Genomic DNA, 16,780 nt, shown 5'->3' with positions numbered 1-16,780 from the left:
CTATGGAGAAGGGAGGGTGCTGTGTGATTCTCCTGTTAGCTAGTTTATTTATTTATTTAATTATTCTGTACGGTAACAACCTCTTATCTACAACATGACAGTGTTGAAAGAGTTCTAAATATCAGAGTGAAGAAGAAACTATTTAAGTTATCTTTTCTATCTTCCCTCTCCTCTTCATAGACTTATATTTAGAAAGTAACTCTACTTGAAAAGTGGAGAAGAAAACATATTCCCTTAATAAGATATATTACAAAGCTTCATATATTAATTTGTACTATTAATTTAAAAGTTGTTTATAACTGGAGGTACGCTTTAAGAAGCACTAATGCCATCTGCACCTGGAGGCATGGGTGGCCTGCAGTGTAGGTAATGCTTCGTTTGACTCCATAATGGATATTGCCTTCTGTGTCTAACTCACAGCTGATGGCATCTAAATAGAGCACCTAGATCAGTAGCTGAGATAGGGGTCATGGCTACATTTAGGAACAGGGGTGACCTATGCAGGAAGCAAGGTGGGAACTCTTTAAAGGGAACCTATCAGTTGGTTTTGGATCATTAAATTGCCAGCATGTTATTATGCAGCTCCCAAACCTGTGTAACTTTCACTGGAATAAAATTAAATGATATTTCACCAGCAGGCAATCCAGAAGTCCCTGTCAGCCCTTTGCATTGTACTGGTACACCTAGATGATCAAGGCATGCTCAGTAAGGCAAGGTGTACTGAATTTGACTTCACTGGGGGCAATGTGCTGACATAAACTTCTGAGTTCTTCTAATGGTGATCACATTCTGCAGATGGGTGCTGTCATATACACAGGTTTGGGATCATAAACTCCACTTGGATAATAGCGTACTGGCAGTTTTAGTGGTCCAAAACCAAATAGTTTCCCTTTCAGGCTCCTATGCTGGCAATGATATAACATAAGTTATGTCAAAGGGGCTCAACAGCACTGCCTTAGAAATGTCACCACTAATGGTATTCCAGTATTTGGAGGGGGGGTTGCAGTGAGTTTTTTTTTCAAGAAGCAGCACAGGGTTGGAAACATGTTAAAGGAAACATTTAATAATGTCTGTCCACTTATAAATTGAGTAGAGGGACCCTGATGACCCAATCAGTTGCTGAGTTTTTCAAGGACCTCTATGGCTTATTGATTCACAGAAATGTGAAAATCTCATTCCTGGGTTCTTTGCATGGCCCTACTAATAGCGGCTGTCATTATGGACTGTCATAATCTGTTCATGGTTAGCTGCATTTTATTTTTTGTAGTATTTTGTATATTTTGTATTCCGTACGTTTTAATGTCATTAAATGTCACCTTTTATGTTAAGAGACTTTGCAGAATCTCGTAGTGCTAGAAAACAAGCTATTTTTAACCATGTTTCTGGCAGCCAAGGACCATGCTAAATGAAAGTTGGACATTTAAACCCAATCTATTTTTCTAGGCTCAAAAATAGTTGTATTTTCTCTTTCAATCTACCGCTGCATACTTGGTCCTATTTTCAGAATCTCCCTACCATTTTCCATTCCTCAGATACCAAAGCTTATAAAAACAGAACTCTAGGGACATGTATAGCAGACACCAGTGGTGTTACTGTCTAAATAACTCTGGTTGTATTGTCCCAGACATGCTATTAACAAGCATGTACTCTCGTAGTAGCCGGACATGCTAAAAATAACTTCTGGTTTCTAGTTACATAGGTTTGCAAACACCTGAGAAAGGTAATATAAGGTTAAATAATATTCCCGACATGGTAGACAGTCTGTTTTGTTAAAATCTTAGAGTGCATATAAGGAGAAAAATTTAAAGGGAACCTCTCGTTAAGTTTGGGACCCCTTTAAACCAGCAGTATGTCCTTACAGATGGAGACGCTTAATCCGTCAATTATGTGTTAACTACGGTGTGGCACAGAATCTAGACCTTTTTTAATGATTTTCGAAGGTTTTTGCTATGTTGTCACGCTGTCCAGACAGTGCGAAGGTACACTTTGTTACAACTATAAGCAGTTGGGGTTTAGACCCTTGAACCTGTTGACTCCTATCCAGTCTGTGACTCTGGATTTTAGACAGAGCTGCAGAAGCATCTGGCACATGTGAGATACTCTCCATGGTTTGGAGCTGGCAGGGATGAGTTGAACGGTAAGGGCTAAACTGAATTGGATTGAGCTGCAATATCATGCAATTTTTGGTATTGCAAAAGTAAGCGCAGCCCCTACTTAATGTAGGGTGTTGTGCCTTGTATTCACTGAAGAGGCTGCAGTGCTCACCACAAACGCTGCAGCCTCTTCAGTCAGATGAATGGTGGGGGTTCTGGGTGTCATATGGATGACCAGTCCTAAGGAGAGACCGTCAATATATACTGTAAGTGTTTAAAGGTGGTTTCAGTGGGTTACTGGCATCTTAGTATACATATGCTTGGTTCGCATCTGCATTGGTATTCCGTTGGGGGGAGTCTGCATGGGGACCCCCCCCCCCCGAATGGAATACCGAATGCAACTGCAAGCGGTGTGCAGTAAAAGCACACAGACCCCACAGACTATAATGGGGTCCGTGTGCTTGCCGCGAGCCACCCGTACGAATTATGCGGACAGGAAAGTAGATTGTGAAGTATTTTCCTGTCCGCATGATCCCTGCGGAGATCTGGCGGGAAGCACATGGACCCATTATAGTCTAAGGGGTCCATGTGCTTTCACCGTTCGGGGGGGGTCTTCATGCGGACTCCCCCGGATGGAATACCAACCCAGATGTGAAGGAGGCCTTAGCAATATTTACCTGTAAACTTTACACACTGCTATACATCAAAATCTGGGATACTCCATACAATCCATCTAGCACAATAGATCCACAGTCAAAGTCAATAAGATTTCTTGTTTGGTCCCAAAACAGACAAACATTTGCTCATGTCTGCTGCCAAATAATTGCCTTGCATAGATATTTTTACAGTAATGACCAGGCATACAGATGTAACTAATATCCTATAAACTGGCCGCTGACAGTCGTAGCATTCTACAATGTTTTGTCTATAGCAGACTGCAGAAGAAATGTGTTCATATAGTGGTCTGTATTCTGTGAATAGACTAGACAGAGGCTAGCAGAACGCCCATTTCATCAGCCTCTCATAATCCATTGACAGAACACAGGCTGCTGTACAGCAAATGATTCTCTAAAGTTTCTTGCCAATTTACGTATTTTTCATTTATTTATTTCTACTGCTTAAATAGCGCCAACATATTCCAAAGCGCTGCCAATGCGGCCAACAATCCTGCTGGGTGTTTATTAAAATAGTAGAGGAAGCCATTCCAATAATAACATTATGTTAGGGAATTGTTATGAGAGTGGACATGGTAGAAGCAAATCCTATACCATCTGGATACATTGCATTAACACTATGGTCAAAATCATGTCATTTTATTAAAACAAAATACCACCTTCTAAATCTGGGCATCATCTCTAGGTCCAGTTTATACATGAGCTAGGGCAATCCGCTGAATGACTGACATGTTGTCAGCCTCATCCCAAGATGAAATGTCCATCATATGGGAGTTGGCAGGGAAGAGTGTAACTCATGAATAAGCAGGCTTGGAGCTGCTGCTCAGTCTCACAGGGAGCATCATTGCATACAGTGTGCAGTGTTTGGTCAAGATTACACAGGTACTACGGTAATTTTTGGAATAAAAACTACATACTGTACCCAGATTCGCCCATAGTGTTATAAGACGTATCCAGTCAGTAAATGATTTTTCCCTGCCAGGTTGACTTTAAAGCATATTTCCCTGAATGTGTTTGTTGGTGCTGTGTTTGTTAATCCTATGTCCTGGGGCAAAACTAAAGGCTCAAGGGCCTTGATCCAAAAGTTCAGCTGAGCCCCTCTTACCCACTTAACCGTTCAACTGCTCAGTATGCCAGCTGGCCAAGGATTAGGCTTAGAGTCAGTATGCATGGTGCTTTAGGGCAGCCAAGGGGTTTATGTCAGTAGAACTAGTGGACTTTGTGTCAGAATGGACGCTTGTTTAGGGTAGTGCTGGAGTTAATGTCAGAACAACTGATGGTCCATGGCAAAGAAGGGGTTCAAAATATCTGGTTGTTTAAGGCAGTAAAGGGGTTAACTGGTGGTCTGGGCAGTGAGGTATTAACTCTAGTTTCCTTGGTGGTGTTGGGCAGTGAAATGGTTACTGTCAATAATTCAGAGAGATATTTCCTGCTTGACATATTGCTGCTGAGATGGAAGTAACCCCTGGAGAGAATTATGGAAAAAGGTGAGTGGTGCTGCTCTATTCTCTATGCATAACTCCTATAGAAATCAAATGGACCTATGAACACGGTGTAGCACAGCTTACGCTTTGTTGACGTTTACATCGGGGTGTCTGTTGTTCTGGTCTGTTGGAGGACCATAACAATACATATAGACCACTAAAACAGTGGACACCGCTGGTGACCGATGGACCCCATTGACTATAATGAGGTCCACCTGCTGATGGTTGGTTGGCGGTCATTGCGATGGTGTCTCCAAACTCCAGTCTCCAAATATTATGTGAATTGTTTTACATTTAATGCACCTTAAAATGTTCACAGATAGCAATAAACACTAGTGTCATACATGTGGCCTGGAGTATGAGGAGTTCTGTTTTTTTTATATATAAACATGTCAGCTTTTTCTAACACACATATATATCAGTTGTGGATAACACGAGTTCTTCACTATTGTGCTAAATATAGTGGATACTGCCAGGATTGATGTTGCTTCCATCCTCTGTCTTCTGGAGTGATGCTCTTAAGACTGGCACAAAAGAAAATACTGATCACTCGCAACTCTTGCTTTGATTATACTGTGCTGCTCTCTTCTGGACAGGCAGCCACTACTGAGACACAGTGAAGCACTAGACTGGGATGAGCAAACATTGTCCTGGGTATAGTGAAGCCTGTGACTTCATAATCCTAGCCAGACTGCAGACTGCCTGATAGATTAAGACCCCACATAGCAGGCCCACAAAGAAAAAGCACTGCAGGAAAATCCAAGCGCTTTTCACAGAAAGTCTGCAGAGATTTCAATTATACCTATAGGGAAACCGCCAGTGTTTATGCCACGTAGCTGACAACAAGCATGTGGTTTTCTGCATCCACTATTCAGATCAGTGGGACTTTTGAAAATATTTTTGCAACCAAATCTTCCATTTATAAATCCACCCTAAGGCTCAGGTCCCACATTGCGGAAATTAAGCTTTTTTTGTTGCAGATTGAGTGAGTTGAGTAGAGAGGAAAAGTATAAGAACCTTCTATAAGTAGGGTTGAGCTGATCTTGACTTTTCAGGATCGATTTTAAAATCCGATTTTCAATCATTTTTCATTCGAACCCGATCTCGATCCCAATTCCGATCCCAATGCAAGTCAATGGGATTTTTTTTTAAATGGGAGATCGAATTTTAAAAGCAATCCTACCCCCTGGTGTCCACTTACCTCCAGAGATGGCTGGTCCTGTGCCCCGTGCCTTCATTCTTCGCCTCGCTGCTGCTCCACGCTGCTTTTCTTCCTTTGCTGCCCCCTCCCTGCCAGGTTAGGAGAGTGTGGGCGGGTTAGGAGAGTGTGGGCGGGTACTGGTAGGGGAGACGTCACGTCTCCCCGCCCTGTACCCGCCCACACTCTAAGCCACAAGCCCCGCCTACCTAGCGCTTTAAACACTAACCTGGGAGGCGGGGCAGCGAGGCAAGAAGGAGGGCACTGGAGCAGCCATCTCTAGAGGTAAGTAGCTGCTAGAGATGTTTAGTTTAGCCTTCCATTCGAATGAATGGAGGCGGCCGGCGCACAGGGGGTTAAGGCTGTGTGTCGGCTGCTTCCATTCATTCCTATGGAACTGCAGTGGAGCCTTCACACTGAATATACATCGTATACTCAATGTGAAGGCTAAGCAATGCATTGTGGGAAAAATCACCAATCTCGATCCCACATAAAAAGATTGTGTTCGGAATTCCGATCGCGATCGTGAAATATTCTTGATCGCCGATCGGAATCCGATCTTTTCCGAACACGATCGCTCAACCCTATTTATAAGTATGAGAACCTTCTCATTAGGAGTGAATGGAAAACAGGAGGAGTTTCTGTTAGGGGAAGGCCCCATGTAGCAGTTTTGCACAGACAGTTTGCAGAATTTTCATCTGTAGACTTTCTGCTTCAATTATACTTATAGGGAAACCTCCACTGTTTCTGCAAGGGTGCATTCAGACGGAGCAAAATGGCACTGAATTTGGTGTGGAATCCGAGTCAGATTCAGCGCTGAAAAAAGCGCCTCCCATTGACTTCAATGGATTCCTTTTTCTGCTAGTAGAAAAAGGTACCCATTGAAGTCAATAGGAGGCAGCAGAAAATGGAACCCATTGAGAGGCTCAATGGGAGGCTTTTTTTTTTTCCAGCGCTGAATATGACGCGGATTCCACACCAAATTCAGTGCCATTTTCCTCTGTGTGAATGCTCCCTAAGTACAATCGACATGCTGTGGTTTCCAAAAAACGCAACAGTTTTGGAAATGGCAACATTTCTGCTGCGCATATTTTTCTGCAATGTATGCAACTTTTCAGTGACTGTAAAACACTGTGGTTTTTGCAGTTTACACCATGTGAGGTCTGGCCTTACAATTTTTCTTTTTGGGGAAATCTACTCTTGGCTTTGGCTGATAAAAATACATCAAAATCTTCCACAAAAAGACAATGTAGTACACTAGTCTTAATAATCTGCTGGTATGAAATCTGTGCCAATCATCAGGCATTACTTATGCCCGTGTGAGGAGCTAAAATGTTGTGAAAATGTGCAATGTGTGGCACAAACCCAATGTGCGGCAAAAATTATTTTACACCAGAAAACTGTAACAGCAAAGATAATGGGTTAGATTAATGCTACATATTACTCCAATAGAGTGTGTGATAGAAAATAGACTTTGTGGGACATGACCATATTGACAAGAGAAACTGTGTCTATTAATTATTTTTGCAGTGTTCACAGTACTTTGATAAAAGTTCTCTAGGTGTGGGCAGGGCTTTGCAGTCTGACAGATTAATAGTATTCGGCCAGAAAACTGGAGCAAATAAAAGTTGTAATCTATGCCAGTTCCCACCTGGTGTTGATGGGTTAGGGTGATGGGGTTACGATGCAGATGAGTTGAATACAGTGGTGAAGCAGGAGCTGGGAGCTGTAGGCGTGATGTGATGATGTCATTCACATCGTGCCTACAGCTCGCTGAATATTCCAGGAAAAGAGAAAAAACAGCAGGGGAGCAAGGAGAGGTGAGTATCGGTGATTTTATGTTAAACTTTGAGAGGAATATTAGACTGAGGAGAGATGAAGGGGGCAAATAAACTGAGGGCAGATGAAGGGGGAAATTAAACTGGGGGATGATGTAGGGGGGCAATTAAACTGGGGCAGATGAAGGGGGCATTAAGCTGGTGGCATATGAAGGGGACATTAAATTAGTGGCAGATGTAGTGGGGAAATTAAGTTGGTGGAAGATCTAGGGAGTCAATTAATCTGGTGGCATATGAAGAGGGACATTAAACTGGTTTCAGATATGGGGCAATTAAGCTAGGGCAGAGGAAGGAGGACATTAAGCTGGTGGAATATGAAAATGGGACATTAAACTGGAGACAGATCAAGGGGGACTTTAAACTGGTGGCAGACGTTTGAAGGCAATTAAACTGGGGGCAGATGAAGAGGGACATTAAACTGGGGACCAATGAAGGTTGACATTAAACTGGGGCAGATGAAGGGGGACATTATACAGGGGCAGATGTAGGGGGGACTGTATTCAATTAGTTTAGTTTATTTATTTAGTTTATTTTGTCTATATCTATTATAGTATATTATAGTACAGTATAGTATATCAAATAATCATGTCTAAGCATCTAGTGTGTGCATCCTTCCCTGTGCATGTATATCAGTATTTTTGTATTATTCCAGCCTCAAGAAGAGTTTATATCCCGAAACATTTCATTCTATACTTGGATAAACTTGAGTAATGGTGACATGTTTGGAATGGATGTGATTCTGTCCTATTTCCCCTATTCGTTTGTGAAAAAATAAAACAACCTCAACAAGCAAATAATAACCATAGTGATGTTCCATTACTTCTTTATTGGATTACTACAGAGAATACAGTCAGTTCCCATTAGGAACGTACACCCCGCTGAGAAGCCTCAATTCAGTGCTGCCTGGTATCCGTATGTTAGTGACAATGCAATCCAGACCGCCCATGATGGTTGGGTTTTACAGAATACGCCATAACTTTTAATGCTATGCTACTGCTGCAACTGTCTTAGAAGTGAATGGGAGTTCTAGAAACAACATAGATTCTATGTCTCCATAAACCTGACCATGCAGGGCACTCTGTCAGTAAGGTCACAGTGAGTTAAGAATTGGGGGATGAAATTTGGAGAGATTAATTTTAGAGTTAGGTGCGGGGTGCACCTCCTGTAGATATGCCATTCATGTCTGTTGTTGGAATCCCACAATAAACCACAGTGTTTTACAGTCCTTGCAAACTACAGGCGAATCCACACATTGGAAAAAAAAATACACTCAGCAGAAATGCTGCGATTTCCAAAAAAGTTGCGGTTTTGGAAACTGCAGCATTTTAATTATAGCTATGGAAACACCGGCGGCTTCCCTACAGGTATAACTGAAGCAGAAAGTCTGCCGAGGACTTGCTTTAGAAAGCACTGTGGGAAAAACTGCAATGCGTTCTGATGCAGTTTTTCCTGCAGCCTTAGACTGGGTCCTCACGTTGCAAGCTCGAACAAAAAACGCTTTCCAGTACTTGCAAGGTGGATGAGATTCTGGCTAGTGCCATCCACACATTGTAGAAAATAATCTGCAGCAGAAAATACACGCTTTTTGGGAATCGCAGCATATCAATTATACCTTGAGAAATGCTGGCGCTTCCCGTAGAGGTATAATAGGGACAGAAAGTGTATTGGTGCTATGTAAATACACTTTTTTATTATTATAATTTTTATCAGTAATAACAGACCTGACTAGGGCTGAGCCGATCTAGAAATTTCAGGATCGATTTTAAAATCCGATTTCTGATCATTTTCCAGCCAATCGTGAAATTTGCTCGATTGCTGATAGGAATCCGATCTTTTCCGATCCCGATCGCTTAACCCTAGTCAATGCTTCTCTATGGGAAGTCACTTTTAGGGTTGAGCCGATCTTGAGATTTCAAAATCTGATTTCCAATCATTTTCCAGCCAATCCCGATCGTGAAATTTGCTCAATTGCCAATCGATCCGATCCCGATCCCTCAACCCTAGACCTGACAGGTACAGATAGATTTTGCTTGACAAACCTACAACTACATACTTTCGCTTACCTGGATGAAAAGAGTGAATTAAAGGGTATTTAAAGCTTAAATGAATGAAACTGTATTATGAAAAAAATATTTGTAAAACTTTTCTCTGTATACATCCCATATATCGGATTGTGAATGGGAGTATTATGGACTAGCATGTGCACGGCCATCAATCTGTCTCTGTATTTTCCTCTAGAATAAAAGTGCAACTGTTGTATAAAAGTGTGGCTGGGATTGTGAAAGAGACGTGTGTGTCTTTGTATTAGATTCTTGTCTTGCCAGAAGGCCAAAAATTCAGATGTTTAATAAAATAAATGCTATGCAGAGGTTCCAGTGGAGCACAAAACATGACTTGTTCAGAAAGGGAGAGAAACACTGAGCTTCTTATTCCATGCGGTTTATAAATGTAACCCAAGATTTTCCCTTCTGCTTTTTCAAATCAACAAGGTTTGTGTGTAATTTCCCCCCAGCCCCCTCCTCCATACAGATATGTAGATTATAATATAGAGAAGGATGTGTGTGTGTGTATATGTGTGTATATGTATATATATATCTTGCTCGCTGAAACAGCAGAAAGCCAGGCTTTGTTATGGCTGCCAACAGGGGGTGACATGACTCGGAAAATATTATTCTAGCAATTTTGCAAATTGCCATTCACTTTGTTTAATGAGGGCACTGTTTCTTTAACCAGGCCATGCCCCTTTGACAGATGTGGGTGTGATTACAGACCTGGCCACACCTCACTTGTGATTTCTCTACTGAGAAGTGCATAGCATGGTTAGTGTCAGCAGTAGCCACAACTCCCAGCAACAGCTGGGACACCCTCCCCTGCATGCAGGCTGGGCGGGCGCTGTCTGCAAAACCTCTCCGTCCTTAACCCTGTGTGCCCTCTGTGCAGTAAGGCTCTGCGCTGACATTAGTGCCCATGTATTGGTTTTCACACCCTCTGTGCTCTCTGTAGCTGTCACCAGTTCTCGCCAGCCTGGCTTTGTTTCCCAACATTTCACACTGGCAGCAAGGGAGAAGAAAAGCTGCACTTGTGCTAAATATCTCACTGAAGACCTCCAGCTCCTGGAATAGACACCCTAACTACAGCCGGGAAGAAGCAGGTAGTGCTGCCAGCGAAAGACTGTGCCAAGCTGACTGGCAGACCGTGGACACACTAAAGGACAAGACAGAAGTGCCATGTGTTGCTGCTGAGAGCATGCTGTGTTCCTGTGGATTGTAACGTGAGTGTGAGACTGGATCCTGATGTGATTCCTCAGCTTTCCAAATGATTACCTTGTGTGCTGCAAGTATTTACCATCACGCCTGGGAAGATTGTAAGAGAACGGGATCATTTGTGTCCTGTGTGACCCAGCTGTAAGGCAAGAAAGCTGATCCCCCAGCCATTCTACTGGAATGCATTGTGCCCTGCTTAAAACAGACAGCTGGATATAAAGTCGTGTGTCTATATCCGCTGCACCCCTCCTCTTGTCCTCACAGTTGTTGTCTTGTACCCTGCGCACGAGTGTGGCTAGCCCTGAGGATGTCCCGCTGGCTCTTAACCCTCCCTTGTCTGTGGCAGATGCTGGTGGTGGTTCTCGCCTTGGAGATGGGCTTATATGATGTGGAAAGGGGAAGAGAAGCTAAATGTGAGCCCATTCAAATCCCCATGTGCCAGGGCATTGGCTACAACATGACTCGAATGCCCAACTATGTCGGTCATGAGTCTCAGGCTGAGGCTACGGTGAAGCTTCTGGAGTTTGCCCCACTTGTGGAGTATGGGTGTCACATACACCTTCGCTTTTTTCTCTGTTCCCTATATGCTCCCATGTGCACTGAGCAGGTGTCCACTTCAATTCCTGCCTGCAAGCCTATGTGTGAAATTGCACGCCAGAAGTGTTCACCAATAATGGAACGTTTTAATTTTGGATGGCCAGAGTCTTTGGACTGTGACCGCTTACCAAGCAAAAATGATCCCAATGCACTGTGTATGGAGGCTCCTGAAAATGCTACTAATGGGGACCCACAAACCAATGGTCATGGCATGCTTCCTATAGCTCCACGACCTCCACGTCCATCTGGTGCTGGGATGGGTATACCTAGTCGCTGCACCAATCCTGACAAGTTTCTGTATGTCGAGAGGAGTGGAGTGTGTGCTCCTAGATGCACCCCTGGTGTGGATGTCTACTGGTCTTCAAGTGATAAGGACTTCGCCCTGGTATGGATGGCAGCATGGTCTGGTCTTTGCTTTATTTCCACTGCCTTTACTGTACTGACATTTTTATTACATCCTCAGCGCTTCCAGTATCCTGAGAGACCTATTATCTTCCTCAGCATGTGTTACAATGTCTACTCTACTGCATTTCTCATCCGTGCTGCTGCTGGGGCCCCTAGCATCGCATGTGACCGTGAAGGTGGCGCCCCCTACCTGATCAGAGAGGGCTTGGAAAGCAGTGGGTGCACACTTGTCTTCCTTATATTATACTATTTTGGCATGGCCAGTTCACTATGGTGGGTGGTTTTAACCCTCACTTGGTTCCTAGCAGCAAGTAAAAAGTGGGGTCATGAGGCCATTGAATCCCACGGTAGCTACTTCCACCTCGCTGCTTGGGGTATTCCAGCTGTAAAGACTATCATTATACTCACTATGCGGAAAGTTGGTGGAGATGAGCTAACTGGACTATGCTATGTTGGCGGCTCAGACCCCAGTGCCCTAACAGGATTTGTTCTTGTGCCTCTTTCGTGCTATCTGGTCACAGGCACATCGTTTCTGTTAACAGGCTTTGTCGCACTCTTCCACATCAGACGTGTCATGAAAACTGGGGGAACCAACACAGAAAAACTAGAGAAACTGATGGTTAAAATTGGAGTCTTCTCCATCCTTTATACAGTGCCAGCCACCTGCATCATTGTATGTTGCTTCTATGAACGTCTTAATTTGGCTCACTGGGAAGCCCGGGCACGGGAAGAGCCCTGCAGGACAGCTTCTGGAAGTGGCCGGCCAGACTGTACTTTGCCTGGGTCCATACCTAGTGTAGCAGTCTTCATGCTTAAGATATTCATGTCACTAGCTGTGGGTATAACTAGTGGTGTGTGGGTATGGAGTTCAAAGACACTACAGGCCTGGCAAGGAATCCTGTGCCAGCGTCGGCTTGGGGTGGTGGGAACCAGGACTCGAGGGAAGCCTCAAAATGGAGGAGGCATTGCATGTAGTTTAGGGAGCTGCCCTTACAAGCCCCCACCACTTACTCTTCAGGTTGCCAAAACAGACCTCTTTATGGACTGCCCTACACATGTGTGAACCTCAAGACCTCAAGATTACAGAGGGGTCTAATATAAAAATGTTATAGAGAAATATATTTATATCTGTGGGAAGTTTGTTACTGCTCACCATGGATAGAGAAACTGCAGGTGACTTTGATGTGAGAGCTTATTGAGTGCATCAGAAAAACTGAATTGGGTGAGAAAACCTTACCTACAAATTTCTAAGCAGAGGCGTAATATATTTTGGTGACATGTAGGGAAATTGTTCATGCTCCAGCCGCAGAGACATTACAGAGGTGCTCTGTATCAAAGACCTCTTTTGGCTGCTTTATGTGAACACTGAGCCTTTTAGCAGCTGTTTTGAGAGCTCCCCCCTCCCCTCTTTGCAAGCACAGAAGCAGAATTACACAGAACGGTGCCTATATGACTTCTCCAATTTATCTCACCATCTCCAGGGACTGCAGGATCCAGCTCTGTTAATGTCATGCTGTCTATTATTGCCGGTTGCAAGCATTGTGCTATACATTGCTACTTTGACAGTCAAGGCTGCACAGTCTCTGTTCTAAGATCATCACCATCCCGGTCTTATTGAGAAGAGCCCACACTGTTGTTTAGATCAGTCTAGAGTTTGCTTGTGCTCAGGGCCCTAGTGCATCAGATATGTCTCAGATGTAAGCGCATTGTGTTCTGCAGACTATATGTATAAGGGAATTGTTACTAATATGAATTAGTGGTGCAATACTATGAATTGTTGACTATTTGGTCTTCTGGGGGGTAAAATCCATCAGCGAAGTATGGCTCAACCTGAACTGTTACTGAATTCAGCCAGTGAACAGTATATGATTCTTCCATAGATGAAGGCACTTGTCCCAGTTTATTTATATACCCTAGGTGTATTATATTAATATTATTAACTTTCTTCCAAAGAGTATAAAATACTGTAAGCTAAAGCTTCATGCCCCAGACCGAGTGTGCAATCCAAGCGTCTTCCGTTTTGTTAAAGGGAGACACTTTGATGCCATCTGAATGTTACCTGTTTTGCATTGCTTTGAATGGGCATCTCAGATCAGTGAAGACGCGTCTGAATAGGAAGCTTGGAAGACGCTTGGACTGTACACTCGCTCTTGTGCAGGAAGTGGAAAACTCTGGCTACATAAAAGCAATGTATTTGCATAGATGCCTCATAGTCTTTTATTTGGTAGATATTTTCTCCAGCAAGGTGACCCTTGTTAACATCTTTACTGAAGAGATTCCTATTTGTGTGAGAACATTGTACAGAGTAAAGTACTTTTATATTATTACCGTGGCCAGTTTATATGAAATACATCCTCAACAAGCCCCCCTCCTCCCCACCATTCACATGTACTGCATTGAAAGGATCTGGCATTGAAATCAGGGTTTGCTTTGATTCAAGAAACAGCGCCACCTTTGTCCATGGGCTGCAGCTGGTATTGCAGCTCAGTCCCTTTCACTTAAATGAGTGAACAGTAACCTGTAACGCCACACAACCTATGGACAAAGGTGGTGCTGTTTTTGAAGCAAAAAAAATAAAATAATCTCAGACAACCCTTTTTGGCTAAGGCCCCATGTAGTGAGAGGCAGCTAAAATAGTTAAGGTAAAAAAAAACCACATAGCAAAAACGTGTTGCAATTTTTTCCCGCACCATTCTCTTTTGAGTTTTTTCTGCCTTTTCAGCAGTGTTTTTCTCCCGCCTATTAAATATATAGGGAAAACACTTGCGATTTTGCAGCTAAAATTAACATGCTATACTTTTCGAAAATGCAACTTTTACGCAACTTTCTCTTCTGCAGTGTGTGGATGAGATTAAACAAAATCTCATTTGCTTTGCTGGTACTGTATAATACAGCATTATTTTCTGCTGCGTTTCTGCACCGTGTGGCCTTAGCCTTAGGGTTGTATAATAACGTAATGAAATATCAATACAACATGTATTAGCCTAAGTCCATAACCCTCCATTTTTAGCAAGGAATCTGTGCTTGGAGAAATCAGGAAAGTATACAGTTATAAAGGTCACTGCGAGAGAGTCACTTGTAAGCCATGAAAGCTGTCAGACGTGCACTAAACAGAGTTTTCATAGTTCATTAGGAATCCTTGTTTCTTTGACATACAGATGCCCTCTACAGCCTTTCATTTATAGATCTTTTATTGCATCCGACTCTCTAAAGTGCAAAGTGAGCAATGACTGACAGATAAATGAATCATGTATTTCTATGGGGTGTTGCGATTGAAGTCAAGTTCTTTAGATGATTTGTTAGGAAACAAAATTTCAAAGTCTGAGTTGTTACAAAGTTTATTTTGATTTTTTACCAAATAATGGAGGAGATTTACTAATGGCGAAGTATATGATCTGGGGTCATGGTCACAAATGTAGCAGAGCTGAAGTTTGTTACTTTATGATATCACACAAGTGCTATATGTTTTTCATAGGACTGCTGTTTTATTTTCTATATTACAGAACCATTGGGGCAGATTTACTAATCCTGTATTTTTATTACCGGTATTCTATAAATACTCCAGACTGTGTCTAAGTTTATACCATCTATCAGTTGGCTTATTTTGATCTACCATTTTCACACCCAAATTTTGGCAAATTTTAACACCTATTAAACCGTGCCCCACTTTCTTGTTAGGCCACACCCACTTGTCTATCAAGTTGAGATAATTTTATGTCAGTTTTACTCCAGAACACAATATTATATCTGCCCCAGCCTCAGTGTAGGTCCTATAGGTAAAAAACAAATTCAGCACTGCTACATCTATATGTAAGATACAAGATATTCTGTTTATATTGCTTTAGATGCAATCTAAATGAAATTCTATACTACCAAATGGTGCTAGGAGATAGCTATATGCGGCCAAGAGTTTGATCTGCGTATTTGTTTGAGCATTACCACTTTCCAACAGGGTACCAAAGAGGCAATAACCCTAAATCTGGCTTATCACCCAAAAAGAAATAATATTGTAAATGACTCTTATTTTTGTAATGACCTAAATGGGAAGTATTATAAAACTATGCATAAATGTATATATATTTCCTTGAATAATATGTAAAATGATGAGATTTAATGTTTATTTCACTAGAAAAGTTGCATTATTGGAATATTTATTATATGCCATGATCTATATAGTGTTGTAGTATCAGGCATGGTCTATAGGTGGCAATAACGTGGGCAACAAATAAAGTCCCTGGTGAGGCTAGGGCTACATGACAAGATGGCAATGTACCATCTAACAATAGTGGATGTGGTCACATGGCCACCTGCAAATTGCTTCGATCATGACTCAATATTTGGTGTAAATCCATCCCCCGTTGAATTTCTCTGTGACCACATTCACATTAAGTTATGGCAGTGTGATATTTCTGACCTAAATGTTGCACTGACACAAATTGGTGTAGCCCTAGCCTTAATCTTATTATGGAAACATGATAACCCATCCGGAACATAACATTGATGACCAACCCTTGGTGTGGGTCAATATTTGATCGTGAGAGTCTCAATCACAACAAGATGCCTCAGTAGACCATTAATGTTTTTGTGTCACTAAGGGAGCATTCACACGGTGTAACGTGCCGCGAGATTTGGCACGTGTACGCCGCGTGACCCTTTGCGTGCCGTACACGCTCACATTCATTTCAATGGGAGCGGGGATCGTATGCGCCGCGCTAGTTTGCGGCCGTGCATTTATTCACGGCCGCAAACTAGCGCGGCGCATACGCTCCCCGCTCCCATTGAACTCAATGGGAGCGTGTACGGCACGCAAAGGGTCACGCGGTGTCTACGTGCCAAATCTCGCGGCACGTAACTCCGTGTGAATGCTCCCTAAGGGTATGTTCACACAGAGGACTATGGAACTGATTTTGAGGCAGATTCTTAGAGACTTTCAGAATTTATTATACATTTCCTATGTCTAGACTGCTGCTGACTCTCTAAGGCTATAGTCACATGACAGTGAAAAAAAGTGGCCATATGATGGGTGTTTTTTTTTATCAGTAGTCACACGGGTCTTTTTAAAATAATAAGAGTTAATGGTTTTTTTTACAGGTGTGTTTTATGAAAGATCATTTTATACATCCGTCAAAAAAATTGACATGGTCTATGTTTATCCATTTTGACAGATACAAAAACTGACGTGTGAACACACTCACAGACTTTCATGGATTTCAAAATGGCAGTGTGAC

The 16,780-nt window shown here is 42.5% G+C and overlaps 1 protein-coding gene across 1 annotated transcript; it reads left to right on the top strand.

Moving 5' to 3' along the window:
- Positions 1–10,146: 10,146 nt before the first annotated feature.
- FZD9 (frizzled class receptor 9) lies at positions 10,147–16,217 on the top strand. The gene has a single exon (XM_075263934.1). The coding sequence runs from the start codon at positions 10,858–10,860 to the stop codon at positions 12,613–12,615; it is 1,758 nt and encodes a 585-aa protein (XP_075120035.1). The 5' UTR covers positions 10,147–10,857; the 3' UTR covers positions 12,616–16,217.
- Positions 16,218–16,780: the final 563 nt, after the last annotated feature.

The sequence above is a fragment of the Leptodactylus fuscus genome, chromosome 2, assembly GCF_031893055.1.
Source record: "Leptodactylus fuscus isolate aLepFus1 chromosome 2, aLepFus1.hap2, whole genome shotgun sequence".
NCBI lineage: Eukaryota > Metazoa > Chordata > Amphibia > Anura > Leptodactylidae > Leptodactylus > Leptodactylus fuscus.
Note: the sequence above shows the minus strand (reverse complement) of the source record. Positions and strands in the feature narration are given on the sequence as shown.